The 18331-nt window shown below is 38.3% G+C and overlaps 1 protein-coding gene across 4 annotated transcripts in view; it reads right to left on the bottom strand.

Moving 5' to 3' along the window:
- The window catches only part of KIZ (kizuna centrosomal protein), a 194446-nt gene that overhangs the window by 35875 nt on the left and 140240 nt on the right, over positions 1–18331 (bottom strand). For all 4 annotated transcript variants that reach the window (XM_073672453.1, XM_073672452.1, XM_073672454.1 and 1 more), the window contains one exon: positions 11238–11334. In XM_073672453.1, coding sequence (XP_073528554.1) covers positions 11238–11334 — 97 coding nt within the window. The remainder of the gene's footprint in view (positions 1–11237; positions 11335–18331) is intronic.

The following is an 18331-nucleotide window of genomic DNA, read 5'->3' on the forward strand; positions in this document are numbered from 1 at the left end:
TAAATATTCATAATGTATATTTAGCACAGTGGGCAGCGCTGGGCTCCTGGGTTCAAATCCCACCAAGGACAACATCTGCAATGAGTTTATATGTTCTCCTCTTGTTTGGGTGGGTTTCCTCCTGTTTCTCCGGTTTCCTCCCACACTCCAAAGACATACTGATAGGTCATCTAGATTGTGAGCCCCAATGGGGACAGTGATGATAATGCCTGTAAAGCGCTGCAGAATATGATGGTGCTATATAAGCAAAGCATAATAAATAATGTATAAAGCTAGCAAATGATTAGAAAAAAATAATTCTAGTTTAAAAAATAAAATACCATCATTGAAAAACACTTTCAGTCTGCCCTACAAGTGACCTTGTCTGTTATGCTTTACAATTGGCCTTCAGTGTTTTTTTTCTCTCAAGAACACACTTTTTTTTAAAATGTCCCCAAATACTGACAAGTTATACTGAAGAAGTATAAAATGTGTATATTGCCTTACATCTATATGTGTATTATTGCTTGTTTTTTAGCTTTAATTGGTTTTCAATACATCAAGACATCTTTATCAAATGATTATGAGTGGGGGGGAGGGGGGGGGGGACCCTCTAAAACCTACATATGCTCCAAAAAAAAATAGTATGCTTTTTCTGATCGGAAACCTCATGTAATATTTATTATCTTAGCTTTCTTCCCATTATCCCTTTCAAACATTCACTCCCGATCAATGTAGGTAGTTTTATCTTACAAAATTGGTCACATGGCAGAGAAAAGAGACCGAAAACAAAAAGGAATTATGCACCATAGTGAGGACAAACCTTGAACAATTAGAGAAAAGGGGTCATTGGGACTGCAGAAAAGGGATATAGTACTCGAAGATATACTCATGATTCGGGTATATGGTGTTGCAGCCTTGATTCAGAAATCAAATTAGAAATGATCAGACATGAATTTGAAGGTAACAACAAAAATAAATGGAAAAAACACGTCAGCATTGGTTGTTAAGAAGTCAGGACATTGACTTAAGATGAACATCTGATCTCAAAAACTGGAAAAGGATATTCCGCTCTTCAGTAGGTTCTACGGTCGTTGATATTTTCATCACAAGACAAATAAAGTCTCACTGTGGAAGATTTCTAAAAGCCTATGAGCATTAGCTGTAATACTACACAACACAAGACACAAATGACAGATGTGCATGTAAATATTGTTACACAATATAAAAGTGATGTATACAACAAAACTTTCTAATGTGAAATTATTTGTTACTAGAGGAGACAATTCCTGAGAACGATCGTTTAGCCAATTCCACCGCACACATGAACTTTCGGCCAGGCCAAACTTTCATGCGTTTTCAAAGGGGTGAGTAAATAAGAAAAGTGTTGGGCATTAAAACAATACTGCCCGATCTTCATATTATCGGACATTAGCTGTAGGGAAAGAGCTGTGAGGTTCCCTTACTCATTAAACTGTCAACAGGTTTGGCCGCCTCTAGTGAAATTTGGATGAAGACCTCAATTCACTGAAGGTGTTATCCCTAGTACCACCAAACAGTCAAGGATAATTTCACTACTGTGCACATTTACAGCAATTCTCAAAAATAAAATAATAATAATCTCTACCGTGACCTTAGGTACTTAAAGGAAACTTGTCAAGGCTTTTGTCCCCAAACCTCACAGTTCTCTTGTTGCAGCATTCAAAGAATGAAGTTTAATGCCAACTAGCGCCGTATGCTCAAGTCCCCCAATAACACTCTAGACAGCGGTCATTCAGCACAACTCTCCCATACACAGGAGCGCTAACCCTATTGAGCACTCCTGTGTCCTCTAAGGGTATGTGCACACATTGTGGTTTTTACACATTTTTCTGCACAGATTTGACACAAAACCTGAAGAACTTCTTAGTACCAGCAAAGTGAATGAGATTTCAGAAGTCTCAAGCATATGTTGCCTACTTTTTTCCTTACAGATTTAATTCCATAGCATGTCAATTTTTTCAGCATTTTTACTACAGATTTCACCCATACTAATGAATGGAAAATAACACATCAAAACGCTTGCAAAAAAAAAATACATTAACAACACATAAACATGTCAAAAACACATGCTGCGTTTTTTCTGCCAAAACATCAGTATTTGCAGCAGATTTTTCTGCGGCAAATACTAAAAGTGTACACATACCCTAAGGGGGAGCTGCTGCTGGACATCATCTAACTTATCTCTACAGAACAAAAGGAACAGTAGCTTTAAATCAGACATTCAGGATCCTTATCTCACCCGACATCATCTGTTGGGGAGAATCCAGGGGCCCCATGAACATTATACAGCTAGTTGATCCCATCAATATTGATGGGTTCAGTCTAATGTGTACCGTGGCCTTACTCATCCATGTATGGCTTGACTGACTTCTCTAAGGGCAGGAAACATCACCACAAGATCTGGGCTCAGCAGTGGCATAACGACTGCAGTCGCCCGGCAGGTGAGGGCCGGGGCGCGCAGACGCCAGTGGGTCCGCGCACCACAATTCACACTGCCGGCCAATCAGAGGCCAACAGCTGACATCACATGCACATGACGGGGCGCATAGCAGTGACGTCATGTGCTCCTGTCGCACGCCGGAGTCAGCAAAGGCACAGTGAGTATTAATTTTAAATATGGGGTGCATTAAACTACTATGGATGACAATGGGGTGCATTATACTTTATAGGATGACTATAGGAGTGCATTATACTACTATATGTGACTATGGGGATGCATTATACTACTATGGATGACTATGAGGGTGCATTATACTTTATGAGATGACTATGGGGTGAATTATACTACTATGGATGGTTATAGGCTGTGCATTATACTACTATGGCTGACAATGGGGAGCATTACACTTTATAGGCTGACCACGGGGATGCATTATACCTTAGGATGACTGGGGTGCATTATACTACTATATAGGACTATGGGGGTGCATTATACTACTATGGATGACTATGGGGGAGCATTAAACTAGTATGGATGACTACGGGGTGCATTATACTACTATGGATGACTATGGGGGTACATTATACTTTAGATGATGACTATGGGGTGCATTATACTACTATAGATGATTATGGGGTGCACTATACTTTATAAGATGACTATGGGGGTGCATTATATTTTATGGATGACTATGGTGGTGCATTACCATTTATGGATGACTGTGGAGCCCCATGACTTCTATGTATGCCCCTGGTGAGTATAATAGTTTATTTTCTTCTATACATTAAAGAACAGCGGCAAAATGGGGGACATATAGATCAGGATGTGGACAAATATATATGAGGATGGGGCCAGGGATAAGGGACATATAGAAGATTGGGTGATATATATACCTGAATGCGGCCAGGAATAGGGACATATATACTAGGATGGAAGACACACACATATATATATATATATATATATATATATATATATATATACACACACACACACACACATACATTACATTATATATCTATTTTTTTCAGGATGGGGGGGGCGCCCCGGTGCAAATCTTGCACCGGGTCCCATTAGGCTCTAGTCATGCCACTGGTGCTCAGAGATGTCAATCACGCCATGTAAGGTGGGAAAAAGGCATGTATAGCGAGACTGGACTCTGCATCGTCTGAATGAATGGACCTAATTAGCAAGCGGCATGTTGAGGCATTAAACTTTATTTTAAAATGCAAATAATACATTTTACATTGTTTCTTTGTGTAAAAGTAGGAGAAGAAATCACTATTCAGATGGACAACTTTTCATCATTTTTATGAGACTAAATGTATCGTAACTATCACCATTAGAAAAATGTAGGAGCAGTTATTGTAGCAAAAGGGTATGTAATAAATCTAGACAAAAATGTAAGGGAAACATATGATGTATTTAACCTTAGTAATTATTAATTTGTAGAAAAGAAAAATTGTGTTTACTAATTTTGTAAATGTGATACTGTACAATACAAAGTTATATTGTGTTACCGTGTTAGCCCGAAAAATTGATGTAAATACTTTTATGCCCGAAAATGGCAAAAGTATTCTCGGAGTGATACCTTTTATTGGCTAACCAGAAAAAAATATATATATAGAAGCTTTCAGAGCACAGAGGCTCCTTCTTCAGGCGATATTACAAATGAATTCATAAGACAATGTGATAAAAATTGTTGCTGTAGGCTGCCATATTGGTGGTGTTTTCCTCCTTCCTGTTATTGCCAGTATACATTGCTGTCTGTTTTATAGCAGCTATAATGAATGGGAGTCAATGGACTAAAAAAAGTGTGAACGAACTAATACATTCTCCAACAGCAGCTAGAGTTGGGTCTTTCCCCAGGGACAAGGCGCATCAGGGGAGACACATTCAGGGCCCTATCTCTATGTATAGTGATACTACCTTTCCGCTAAATCCCCTGCCCTCCAATCATAATGGCATGACTCTGCTTATCCTTTAATAGTCTACACAACAAAGCTGAAAATGAGAAATATGGATCAGGAAAAATTAGCTAACTGGCCAATTTAAAAACAGAAATATTTCCTATTTTTTGTTGTTGCTATTTTGATAGAAAAAAAATCAACGAGAAAACAAATTTTATTATAAAAAGTTAACATGAAATGCTGTTATTTTTTATGATACTTTCTAATGAATGAAACTGTAAAGCAGAAACATTAAAAGTGTGCCTGTAAATATAAACATTATTTGAAGGTTTTCATTTTTGGAACTTATGAAAAATAAGAAAGAGTAAGAAACAATAATGCACACGTTATATCATCTATAAAGTATGTAAGGCTAAACAAAATGAACTGTTGATCAATGTATTATAAATTGTTCCTGATGTTTCCTGCAATTACATGTCTCCAGATCATACTTTTTATTGACTAATGTTGGATTTGCTTTTGATCCTGCTCATACATGAGACCCATTGAATCCGGTAAGTGGATGCTCCGTAATAGTATAGTCTTTTATGACTACGCATGATTTATGTGGATCAGCAAAAGGAAATGGAAGAAAAAACATAAAATAAAGGAAGCTCTATAGTCAGTCTTCAAGACAGCACAGAGGAATAATTGCAACTGATAAATATATCACTGTACTCCATAGAGAAGTGCTATGGCTGTAGATCAAATTTTCATGGGTTTTGATGAGTGTCTATGACTTGTACATTGTACTGTTGCTTTTCTTAGCTCATCTGGAAAGTCCATTAATTAAGTGGCAGCGATCAGTAATAATTAACATAGTGTTCTGGATGTGTAGGCATTGTAATGTTCACTTTACACAGATCTTTCTTCAGTCAAGTATCTATATTCATCACTGTTGATATAATCCAAGAAATTCTACAGCAATATGAAGAACAGCTGACAGCAACCAAAAGTGGTAAAAAATATTAGATTTGTTCTTAGAATTGGGATTTAATCACACAAAAAATACTTATGGTACTATATTCATTGTTAAAACAGAGTTTAGGCACAAAAGTTCAGATTCCCAAAAATTTCCTTGAACAATTCTTTACCACTGGAATACATTATTGCATATTGCACAGACTCAAGTTCAAAACCCTAACCTAGCCAACCACAACCTGTCTCCTCCATACATCTGTGACCTAGTCTCCCAGTATCTACCTGCACGCAACCTCCGATCCTCACAAGATCTCCTTCTCTACTCCCCTCTTATCTCCTCTTCCCACAATCGCATACAAGATTTCTCCCGCGCATCCCCCCTACTCTGGAACTCTACCCCAACACATCAGACTTTCGCCTACCGTGGAAACCTTCAAAAGAAACCTGAAGACCCACCTCTTCTGAAAAGCCAACAACCTGCAGTAACCACCGCTCCACCATACTGCTGCACGACCAGCTCTGCCCTCACCCATCCCTTGTAGACTGTGAGCCCTCGCGGGCAGGGTCCTCTCTCCTCCTGTACCAGTCGCTGACTCGTTTTGCTAAGATTATGTAAATGTTTTTGCTATGTATACCCCTTTTTCACATGTAAGGCGCCATGGAATAAATGGCGCTCTAATAATAAATAATAATAATTATTGGGAAAGCTATTCTATAATTTCTTATTGGTGTCTGGCATTCCAGGGTTTTGTAAAATGATTAATAATATCCAAGTTATCAGAATAATCAATCATAGAAGTTGGAATTTATGAAGACTAGTGTTTTATATGACAGTCTTGACTTAAAAGTGCACTGAAGATGTGCCAAATTTATTAACAAAAGCTAAATAAATGTGGCATGGCTTTGGGCTGTCTTTAGATTCCAGCTACAGTTTTCTGGTGCATAATATAGTAAATGGCTTAATCGTATCTTTTTTTTTTTTTTTTGCCAAGTTGCACAGACATTTTAGGAAACAGAAAAAAGTAGCAAGAATATTGCGCAAATACCCCTCGCCAAAATGTTTCATTTTTAATACCATTAAACTAACAGAGGGAATGATCAATTCCACACGTCTACATTGAGCTCCATGGTAATGCTTCTAAATAGAAATTTGTAATTTATGATTTTTCGTAGAATGTATAGACAGACTGATAGATAGCAGATGCATCACAGAGAAATACAAAATATTCAGATACAAGATACAGATATATGCAATATTGATGTGGATCACCTTGGTCAATCTAGGAGTGTGTGGAGTTGGGTGACCGATTAACAGGCAGTGAAGGTGACCACTCTGAATTTGCAAGAAGCGGGAGTAAAAGTTGCTTACCAAAAGTGTTTTATAGGAGCAAAAAGCAGGAAAGAGGTCTCAAAAATGTATTTAAAGCCTATACAATTATACAAAAAAAATAATTAAAAAAATATTTCTATTCCTGGATTATCAAATCTGATATTTTCCTTCCCAATTAGTTAATAAATAAAAGATGCACAAGTGAAAAAGGATAAAAAAAACAAGGCCATAAAATTAGGCATTTTGAGTGGAGTTACACTGAACTGGACTGTTATGTATTGGCAAATTCCGAAGTAAAGTAAACCGTGATGGGCTGAGCTACAACAGCAAAAACAGCCTATGGACAAGAAAGGTACTTTTTCTGGAAAAAAACCATACATTTTTCTAATTTTGCACAATTCTTTTAGAATAAAATTTTCTTTAATGCATCATTTGGGTCTGTGTTTAGGTCTCCACATTTAAATAAACCAAAAAGAAAACTTAAGTAGAAACTCAAGTTAATTCAGCTTCAGAGATAACAATCTGTCCAGTTAGGAAGCATAAGGAAGTATACATTGATTTCACCTGCCTTGGTGAAAATAAAAGTGAGAACAGGAGCACTGGAAAGGCAACAAGAAGACAACCCAAAAAGAGGGAATGGTTCTGCAGGTGGTGGCCACAGAGAGTTGCTCTCTCCTTTATCCCTCCTGACTGATCCTGCTCTAGTTTTGCGTATTGCTAGTGTCTTTCACACTGCTGGCATCATGAGGCTATACTTGGATCCCATTCAGATTGCACAGGTAATCCACCTCCTTCAGGCATATCTATAGATTCTGTTGCTAGAAAGTTTGTCATGTTTCTCAGCACAGTCTCAAGACCATGGAGAAAATGCCAGGACATGGCTGAAACACAATAATAGCCGAACAGGTCCGTAGAGGGGCAGAAATGCAGCAGCTAGACCGATATCTGATCTTTTTTGCGAGTAGGAACAGGATGATCACTGCGAGAACCCAACAAAATGACCTCAAGCATTTGCATATGCATGACCAAAACCCCATGAGGATGGATTAGGGCCCTGATGACTTGTAGTTGGATCAGTTCTCACAGCCAAGCACCATGCAGATCGACTGGCATTGGCCAGAGAACAACAGAATTGGCAGGTTTGGCATTAGCGCCTCATTCTTTTCACAGATAAAAGCAGGTTCACACTTAGCACATGACAGACGTCAAAGAGCATGGAGACGTTATGGTAAGCAAACACCATCTATCTTGCCCCAATTGGCGATCATGTGGTTTTGGGAGGCATATTTTTGGTGGGTTGCACAAACCTTCATGTAATAGCCAAAGGTACCCTGAATGCTGTTTCCATGATGAAAACACTGGTGTAGTGGGCCATGGGTTCCTCTAGATGCCCGGCCACATGTGGTAGTTGCTGAATGACTAAGGCATTGATGTTTTTGATTGACACTCAACCAGACCTGAATCTAATTAACAACCTCTATGACATTATGTATCAGTGCATTTGATGCCGCCAAGTGGTGCCACAGACTGTCCAGGAGCTCACTTATGTCCTTACTCAGGCATTGAAGGCGATGATGAATAAAATTAGCGACATTGCAAGCTCACATTATGCAGTTCAATGTAATTAGGAGCACGGAAGTTCATCCAGACCAGATGTAGAAATATCCAAGGAAATAGGAAAGTTCCAGCTCCTGTTAAAATAGTGACCCTTTATTGAAAAAAATCAATTAAAATACATTTTCCATGAATAAATACTGGGGAACATGGATTAGAAAATAACATGCTGCTACTGTAAAGCGTTTCAGACGTACTCACTGGAGTTGCAGTAGCAGCATGTTATTTTCTAATCCATGTTCCCCAGGATTTCTTCATGGAATACGTACTTGAATTGATTTTTTTCAATAAAGGATCACCATTTTAATTGGAGCTGGAACCTACCTATTTCCTTGGATTGAAGGACATACCCAAGATACAATCTGTCATCTTATGAGCATGTCCAGATATTGTCAGGAGTCCATACAGGCACACGGGGGCCATACAAATACCGATTTGTTGTGATGAAATTCATGCAAATTGGATCAGCCCGTGAGTTCATTTCTTTTACTTTCATATTCAGGGTGATTTGTAATCCAGCCATTAAATGGTTGATGATTTTGGTCTCCATTGATACGTAATATTATTCTCAATGGATTACACAATTTATATCAGTAAAGATATTCAACGTGAATCCTTCACGCAAAGAGATCCAATGGGTAAGTTAAGTGTCCCCTTAAATTTTTTAGAGCCACATACAGTACAGACCAAAAGTTTGGACACACCTTCTCATTTAAAGATTTTTCTGTATTTTCATGACTATGAAAATTGTACATTCACACTGAAGGCATCAAAACTATGAAATAACACATGTGGAATTATATACTTAACAAAAAAGTGTGAAACAACTGAAAATATTTCTTATATTCTAGGTTCTTCAAAGTAGCCACCTTTTGCTTTGATGACTGCTTTGCACACTCTTGGCATTCTCTTGATGAGCTTCAAGAGGTAGTCACCGGAAATGGTCTTCCAACAATCTTGAAGGAGTTCCCAGAGATGCTTGGCACTTGTTGGCCCTTTTGCCTTCACACTGCGGTCCAGCTCACCCCAAACCATCTCGATTGGGTTCAGGTCTGGTGACTGTGGAGGCCAGGTCATCTGGCATAGCACCCCATCACTCTCCTTCTTGGTCAAATAGCCCTTACACAGCCTGGAGGTGTGTTTGAGGTCATTGTCCTGTTGAAAATAAATGATGGGCCAACTAAATGCAAACCAGATGGAATAGCATGCCGCTGCAAGATGCTGTGGTAGCCATGCTGGTTCAGTATGCCTTCAATTTTGAATAAATCCCCAACAGTGTCACCAGCAAAGCACCCTCACACCATCACACCTCCTCCTCCATGCTTCACGGTGGGAACCAGGCATGTAGAGTCCATCCGTTCACCTTTTCTGCGTCGCACAAAGACACGGTGGTTGGAACCAAAGATCTCAAATTTGGACTCATCAGACAAAAGCACAGATTTCCACTGGTCTAATGTCCATTCCTTGTGTTCTTTAGCTCAAACAAGTCTCTTCTGCTTGTTGCCTGTCCTTAGCAGTGGTTTCCTAGCAGCTATTTTACCCTGAAGGCCTGCTGCACAAAGTCTCCTCTTAACAGTTGTTGAAGAGATGTGTCTGCTGCTAGAACTCTGTGTGGCATTGACCTGGTCTCTAATCTGAGCTGCTGTTAACCTGTGATTTCTGAGGCTGGTGACTCAGATAAACTTATCCTCAGAAGCAGAGGTGACTCTTGGTCTTCCTTTCTTGGGGCGGTCCTCATGTGAGCAAGTTTTTTTGTAGCGCTTGATGGTTTTTGGAACTGCACTTGGGGACACTTTCAAAGTTTGTCCAATTTTTCGGACTGACTGACCTTCATTTCTTAAAAGTAATGATGGCCACTCATTTTTCTTTACTTAGCTGCTTTTTTCTTGCCATAATACAAATTCTAACAGTCTATTCAGTAGGACTATCAGCTGTGTATCCACCAGACTTCTGCACAACACAACTGATGGTCCCAACCCCATTTATAAGGCAAGAAATCCCACTTATTAAACCTGACAGGGCACACCTGTGAAGTGAAAACCATTTCCGGTGACTACCTCTTGAAGCTCATCAAGAGAATGCCAAGAGTGTGCAAAGCAGTCATCAAAGCAAAAGGTGGCTACTTTGAAGAACCAAGAATATAAGACATATTTTCAGCTGTTTCACACTTTTTTGTTAAGTATATAATTCCATATGTGTCAATTCATAGTTTTGATGCCTTCAGTGTGAATGTACAATTTTCATAGTCATGAAAATACAGAAAAATCTTTAAATGAGAAGGTGTGTCCAAACTTTTGGTCTGTACTGTATATATATATATATAAATAATATAATAATAGCTATTTATTCACATTTTATATTGCAATGTTTAATATTTTTTTGTTAGTATTCAGTGTAGACTCCCAAGTTAATTAAATATTTTCATTCAATTAACACGATGACACTTATTGATTAAAAAAATCCACTCTTCTGCCATTCTTTCTTACATTCAGTAGGAACACCTAGGCGGTTGATTTAATTGAATAAATTAAATGGCTACAATCAGAAGAATTACTAGATTGGATATTAAAAGGGAAAGTGATATAAGTCCGGTAATGAATAAAACAAAAAGAAAAATGCATTGAATGAAGCTTGGTTTACATTCTGTCAATATGAACTAGAATAAATACACCACTTTATTTCTTCAAGACTCTTGCTGCATTATGTCTGCTCTCCGCCTGACAACTGCCTTTGTCTGGTTTCTAAGTAGCCCTACGGAGAGCAGCTGTACACGTTAATTTGAGGTTCAGTGCAATGTCAATTGAGTCTTAAAATGAGAACACAACAGCTGCACAACAATACCTGGGCTTCGTGAAAAAATGTAGCCAAGCCATTCAAAACTTAAACAGTGATTTTAGATTTTGATCACAGGAAGTCAAACTAAAAAAAAAGAAATAAAATACTAAAAAACAAAACTTTTTACCTGTGTATAGGACTTGGTTCACTTGAAGATAAGGTACCTTCTGAACTCCGCTTTTCCCTTAAAATACCTTTTAAATTAGTATTGTCCGGCGTTAACCCTGGAATCAAAAGACAGGATACTGTTTTTTTAAATAATGTATAAATCAATAGTATACGAATCTGAACATCCAAACAAAACAGGAAAATTAATTTTAGAAATGAATTAAAGGAAAAAGAAACAAAGCAAATTATAACTTTTGTAAATAAAATCACCAGTTCAACCTATAATAATAAAACATATAGATAATAATGGAATGACTATTATCAGATTTTAACTTCTCCAGAATTAAAGATTTGTTTTAAGGGTTTATCCAACCACATGTTGTTTTTTAAAAGCAGCAGGTGTAAAAGAAACAACAGGTATAAAAAAAAAACAAAAGAAGCCATTCTCACCTCATTCCCCTTACTGCTGCCATGCCAAAGCTTCTCTGGCTCCCGTTGGTCTCTGTTCACCTTGGTACCAGCAATGACTTGTCAAGATGATATGTAATTGTACTGCCAATCACTGGCCACAGTAGTGACAGCATTAGCGATACATCATTGCTATACCCAGTGATTGGCTTCAATTGCCAATGGTAAAGCATCGTGACTAGAGACTGGCAGTTGAATAGGGAAGAATAAGCACAAAAGCAACAAGAAGTTCGTAAGGGGAATATTACTCCATATTATTCTACCCTGGTTAAAAAATGAGCAAAAAAATGGCCAACTACACAATACTGAACGGACTATAGTACCAAGACAAAAGTGTCGAGCACTGGGTCCGCATTGCCTACTCATATAATTAGATGCAAAAAAAGGAGGACAAAAGAGTAATATGGCAAAGCAGACATAATTTTATTTCAATACAAAAACTCCAAAGTGGTAAAAATATTCGAAATCACAAGAGCAGGGAAAAAGGTGCGAAGTGCCAGAAACCGGAGAATCCCTGGGGGAACAGGGCAGTGAAGGATTATAAATTCATGGGTATATAAATAGCAATGGGCAAGTAGGAGTATATAAATAAATAAAAAGGATATAGAAATGGGGCAACTGGGGGGATTTTTTCCCCTTATAATGTAATATACAACTCACAGTCCAAAAATAAATAGCTATCATGTGCAAATCGCAAGTAAAATATATTGGAAGGAGGTAAAGACCAGAGTGCCTCTTGAGAAAGACCGGCGAAACGCGCGTCGGGGCGCGTTCCTCACCATCAGCACTCTCTGGGGTTTCCCTGGGACTCGTGGGCTCTCCTCTACTTTGACTCTCTTGGGTGAGTTACTAAGTTTACTTCTAGGGCAGATTCTGGGACACTGTGTGGATACTTCCCCTTGTGTTTATACGGAGTAATATGTTTGTTCTCAATTGAACTCTGGTCTTTACCTCCTGCCAATATATTTTACTTGCGATTTGCACATGATAGCTATTTATTTTTGGACTGTGAGTTGTATATTACATTATAAGGGGAAAAAATCCCCCCAGTTGTCCCATTTCTATATCCTTTTTATTTATTTATGTACTCATACTTGCCCATTGCTATTTATATACCCATGAATTTATAATCCTTCACTGCCCTGTTTCCCCAGGGATTCTCCGGTTTCTGGCACTTCGCACCTTATTCCCTCCCCTTGTGATTTCGAATATTTTTACCACTTTGGAGTTTTTGTATTGTAATAAAATTATGTCTGCTTTGCCATATTACTCTTTTGTCCTTCTTTTTTTGCACCTGGTTAAAAAATGTGGGGTTGGAAGACCCCTTTAAGTATTTGTCTTCCAGACCGTTTTTAAGCCATGGTATCCAAATCTTTAAAACAATAATCTTTTAAGCAATATGGAACTGTAGCTTAGAAGTAGTTATTTCTTTATTTTCATGGCTTGCCCTACCCTGTACAGCAGCTCTGTATAGGGCTTTATGTGTGGTGTGTAGACACTGTGTTGGACACTGTCATAGTGACAATTAGGGCAGAGGTCAGCTGTTGCAACATATAGAAGCTTGAATGTGGTGCCGCACAGTTCCCAAGTAGAAGAAAGAATATGTATAAATATAGAGATGATTTTTGGCACCAAAGGTGGTTATGGTGCAGTTGACAAAGTATAGGAAAACAGACTGAGTAGAGTAAGCTGGGACAAGAAGCTGCAAGCCTTAGGGTACTTTCACACAGCGTTCGGTGTCCCCGTTGGGGCATACGTCCTAAAATTCCCCGCAAAACAGGGTCTGGATGTATGCTCTGACATGTCCATAAACCACAATGGTGACAGCAGAGCGAATGTGCGCTCTGCCATGCACTTTTTTCGGGAGTGTATGCCCACAGGAGGCGGACACTCAGACGTAGCTGTCTCTAACATCACGTCCACCCTCTATGTGAAACTGAATCTCCCCAAAACTGAACTTCTCGTGTTTACTCCCTCTACTAATCTACCTATATCCGATATTGCAATTACCTTGGGTGGTTCAATTATAACTCCCAAGCATCAAGCGCTCTATCTTGGGATCATATTTGACACAGATCTTTCTTTTATTCCTTATATCGAATCAATCACTAGCTCATGTTACCTGCATCTTAAAAGCATCTCCAGAATCCAACCTTCTCTCACCTTTGAAACTGCAAAAACTCTTACTGCCGCTCTTATTCATTCTCGTTTGGACTTTGCAACTCTTTACCGATCGGTCTCCCTCTAACCAAACTTTCTCCTTTCCAATCCATCCAGAATGTGCCAGCTAGGGTCATAATTCTTTCCAGCCGCTTCACCGATGCCTCCACCTTGTGCCAATCATTACACTGGTTGCCCATCCGCTACAGAATACAATACAAACTTATCTCTCTCACCCACAAAGCTCTTCACAGTTTTGCACCTTCCTATATGTCATCCTTCATCTTTGCCTCACCAAACCCGTGCCCTCCATTCCGCAACTGATCTAAGATGAACATCCTCCATAATAAGAACCTTGCAGCTCTGTCTTCAAGACTTCTCTTGTGCTGCACCAGTGTTCTGGAATGAACTACCCAAAACGATCCAACTAATATCTAGCCCCCATGTCTTTAAACGTGTTTTAAAAACACATATCTTTAGATAAATCTATCACCTCAACTCACTAACCTAACTGTCCCCTGTTCCCTCCTCATTGATGGCATATGTGGCTTTTCTTTTGATTAGCTGGCCTGGGATGTCGTCAACATTACAGCGTGATGCAAATGTGGCTTTGCGCCAGGTCATCTAATCAAAAGTAGAGCTGAGAAGCCATAAAGAAAGAGGCGGTACTCACGCTCCCAGCCAACTGCCACTAACCGCTATCGTGGCCGATGGACTGGGATTCTGCAGATTGGTTCGCACCAACTCTATTTGCTGGACAACAGCTTTATCTTGATGATGAGTTTAATTTCATGTCATCTAAGTTCCACAAGTCAAAGATAAGCAGATACAGTTGAAACCAGAAGTTTACATACACTATATAAAAAGACACATACTGTATGCATGTTTTTCTCAATATCTGACATGAAATCAGAATAAACCTTTCCCGTTTTAGGTCAATTAGAATTACCATAATTTTTAATATTTGCATAATGCCAGAATAATGCGAGAGAGAGAATGTTTTAAGGCGTTTTTATTACTTGCTGCAAAGTCAAACGTTTACATACACTAAGATTAATATGCCTTTAAACAATTCTGGACTGCCCATATGATGATGTAATGTATTTGGAAGCTTCTGGTAGCAACATTTGAGTTAGAGACACACCTGTAGATGTATTTTAATGCACACCTGAAACACACTGCTTCTTTGTGCATCATTATGGGAAAGTCTAAAGAAATCAGCCAAGATAACAGGAAGAGAATTGTGGACTTGCACAAGTCTGGCTCATCCTTGGGTACAATTTCAAGATACCTGAAGGTGCCTTGCTCATCTGTACAAACAATTATATGCAAGTACAAACAAGATGGGAATGTCCAGCCATCATACCCGCTCAGGAAGGAGACGGGTTCTATGTCCCAGAGATGAGCATGCTTTGGTACAACATGTGCATATCAACCCAAGGACAAAAGCAAAAGACCTTGTGAAGATGATGGCGGAAGCTGGTAAGTTTGTGTCAATATCCACAGTGAAACGAGTACTGTATCAACAAGGGCTGAAAGGCCACTCTGCCAGGAAGAAGCCAGTACTCCAAAAGAAACATAAAAAGCCAGATTAATGTTTGCAAATGCACACAGGAACAAAGACCTTAAATTTTGGAGACATGTCCTGTGGTCTGATGAAACTAAAATTGAACTTTTTGGACATAATGACCATCGTTACGTTTGGAGGAAAAAGGGAGAAGCTTGGAAGCCTAAGAACACCATCCTAACTATGAAACACGGGGGTGGCAGCATCATGTTGTGGGGTTGTTATGCTGCAGGAGGGACTGGTGCACTTCACAAAATAGATGGCATCATGAGAAAAGAAGATTATGTGGCAATACTGAAGCAGCATCTCAAGACATCAGCCAGGAAGTTAAAACTTGGGCGGAAATGTGTCTTACAGATGGACAATGACCAGAAGGATACTGCCAAAATAGTAACAAAGTGGCTTAAGGATAACAAAATCAATGTTTTGGAGTGGCCATCACAAAGCCCTGATCTCAATCCTATTGAATATTTATGGGCAAAGCTGAAAAGGCAGGTGCGAGCAAGGTGACCTACAAACCTGGATCTGTTATACCAGTTTGTCAGGAGGAATGGGCCCAAATTCTGACCAACTATTGTGAGAAGCTTGTGGAAGGATATCCCAAATGTTTGACCAAGTCGTTCAGTTTAAGGGCAATGGTACCAAATACTAATGAAATGTATGTAAACTTTTGACTTTGCAGTGAGTAATAAAAATGCCTTAAAACATTCTCTCTCATTTTTCCGGCATTTGGCAAATATTAAAAATTATTGTAATCCTAATTGACCTAAAAAGGGAAAGGTTTATTCTGATTTCATGTGAGGTATTGAGAAAAACATGCATATGTGTATTTTTATATAGTGTATGTAAACTTCTGATTTCAACTGTATGTCACATATATGATGGTGAGGTGTAGGCAAAATGCATTCTGCTTCGAAGTATGATCATACAAAATAACCAGCAAGGACTAGCTACTCTTAAAGAGGTTACTACAAAATAGAACCATTATTGCTAGAATACAGATGACCATAAAGAGAATCCTAAAACACAAAAGAGATGTTGGACCAGGTAAAATCCACTCCACTATTCAGATTTTTTTCCAATTAACTCCAGTTAATGTCTAACATTTTTTTTTGTAGCTTTAACCTGTGGAATGTTAAATTTGGATTTCATTTATTTTAGGGCAGTCTGACTTATAGATAGATTTACCTACATAATATTTTTCGTTTATATTTTATCATAGTTTAGAGGCAACTGATACAAGGAAGAATCTGTACAAGACCACGACCTTTCAAAATGACACGTGTCAGCCGGGTGGACGTACCCCCTGATCAATTTGAATTCTATTAATTTAAGATACGAGCAGACATCTGTGTTTAACTTTATCCCTAAATCACTGCAACTTTAGGAACACAATATAATTCTATGATCACATGAACGGCATAAAAGAAAACGGTCACACGTAATAGCCATGAAATCAAGGACACGCAGATCAGACGGATGGTACAGAGGAAGCTTTATATCTGTCCCAGTCTGCTGTCAAAAGCAAAGGCACAAGAAGTGGATTATTAAATCCAGTAATCCTACCCAAAGTTATTGCCATTAGACACACCACATTGTTTATTTTATTTTTTATGATTTTGGACAAAACAAGTTTTCATAAATGAGACTGAAACCAAAAAAAAAAGTGAAGTTTTATCCAATTCCTTGGCTGTGACATTATTATTTTTTCTTCTTCTTCTGGAAGAAAGATTGCATTGAAGTCTTCGAAAATACATGAAAGGTTTCCCCCTGCTGTTTTGGTTGCCCTGCCTATAAATCTAAGCTTGCATTAATGACCTCTCACTTCAAAGCTACTAAATTAAGTCATTAGTGTCACACTGACTGTGGCTGTTAAGTTCTCCCTAAGACCTCGCCATTTTCACAGGTGTATTCACAGATACAACACGCAGAACTAAAAGTAGTTTATTTACATGTTTTAAATGGCAGTGCGAGTGACACACAAGTGACCTTGATACATTTCATTTTCTTAACAAAACCAATAGAACATTAGCGATATTTAGAGATTTTTTTAGAATCGAGATATAAGGTATGATGCATGCGCTTTATTTCATAAATAGCGCAACTTACAATATACCGTCTAACACATTACAAAAGATTGGTCAAATGATTCTAACCCTCTAGTGGTGAAGCAAATTTTGACTTAAATGACCGAGCCCCATATTTCATGTGACACGTGTCACTTTATGTAGTAATAACTCCTGATAGCTTCAACATAGCCCAGTGATTCTGTTTTTTTTGTGACACATTCTACTTTAGGTTATTGGTAAATTTATGTCGTTAGGTTTTGCTTCTTTTAAGAAAATATCTGAAATTTGATGAAAATTTAGAAAAATTAGAAATTTTCAAACTTTGAATGCTTATATCCTTAAAGGGATTGTTCACTACTCAGACAGCCCCTTCTCAATTACAATATTCCTTAAAGTAGGATAAAAACACCTTATACTCACATCAAGTGAGTATAAGGTTCAAGTGAGGAGTCTTCCAGTGCTCATGTGACATTGTTATGCCTTATTCTGATTTTTGGGAGGCAGAATAAACAAGCAAACAGCAGTTCAAGTTTTTTTTTATGTCGTTCACTGTATAATAAGACGGTTTTATTCTTAGCGTAAGTATGATCACAGCAATACCAGACTTATATAGATTTTCTTTCTAATATAACACACAAAATTTTTTTTGTCATTGCCATATTCTGAGAGCTGTGAAAAACATTTATTTTTTAGCCAACAGAGCTGTATGAGGGATGTTTTTTTTTTTTTTTTTGCATGATGATTTGAGGTTCTTATTGGTTCCATTTTAGGGTACATAACATCTTTTGATCTCTTTTTATTCTAATTTTTCCAAGGCAGAATGAATAAAATCCTGGTATTCTGTTATTG

This window comes from Phyllobates terribilis, unplaced genomic scaffold (genome assembly GCF_046119375.1).
Source record: "Phyllobates terribilis strain yellow unplaced genomic scaffold, ASM4611937v1 Scaffold_3__8_contigs__length_932513732, whole genome shotgun sequence".
Taxonomy (NCBI): Eukaryota; Metazoa; Chordata; class Amphibia; order Anura; family Dendrobatidae; genus Phyllobates; species Phyllobates terribilis.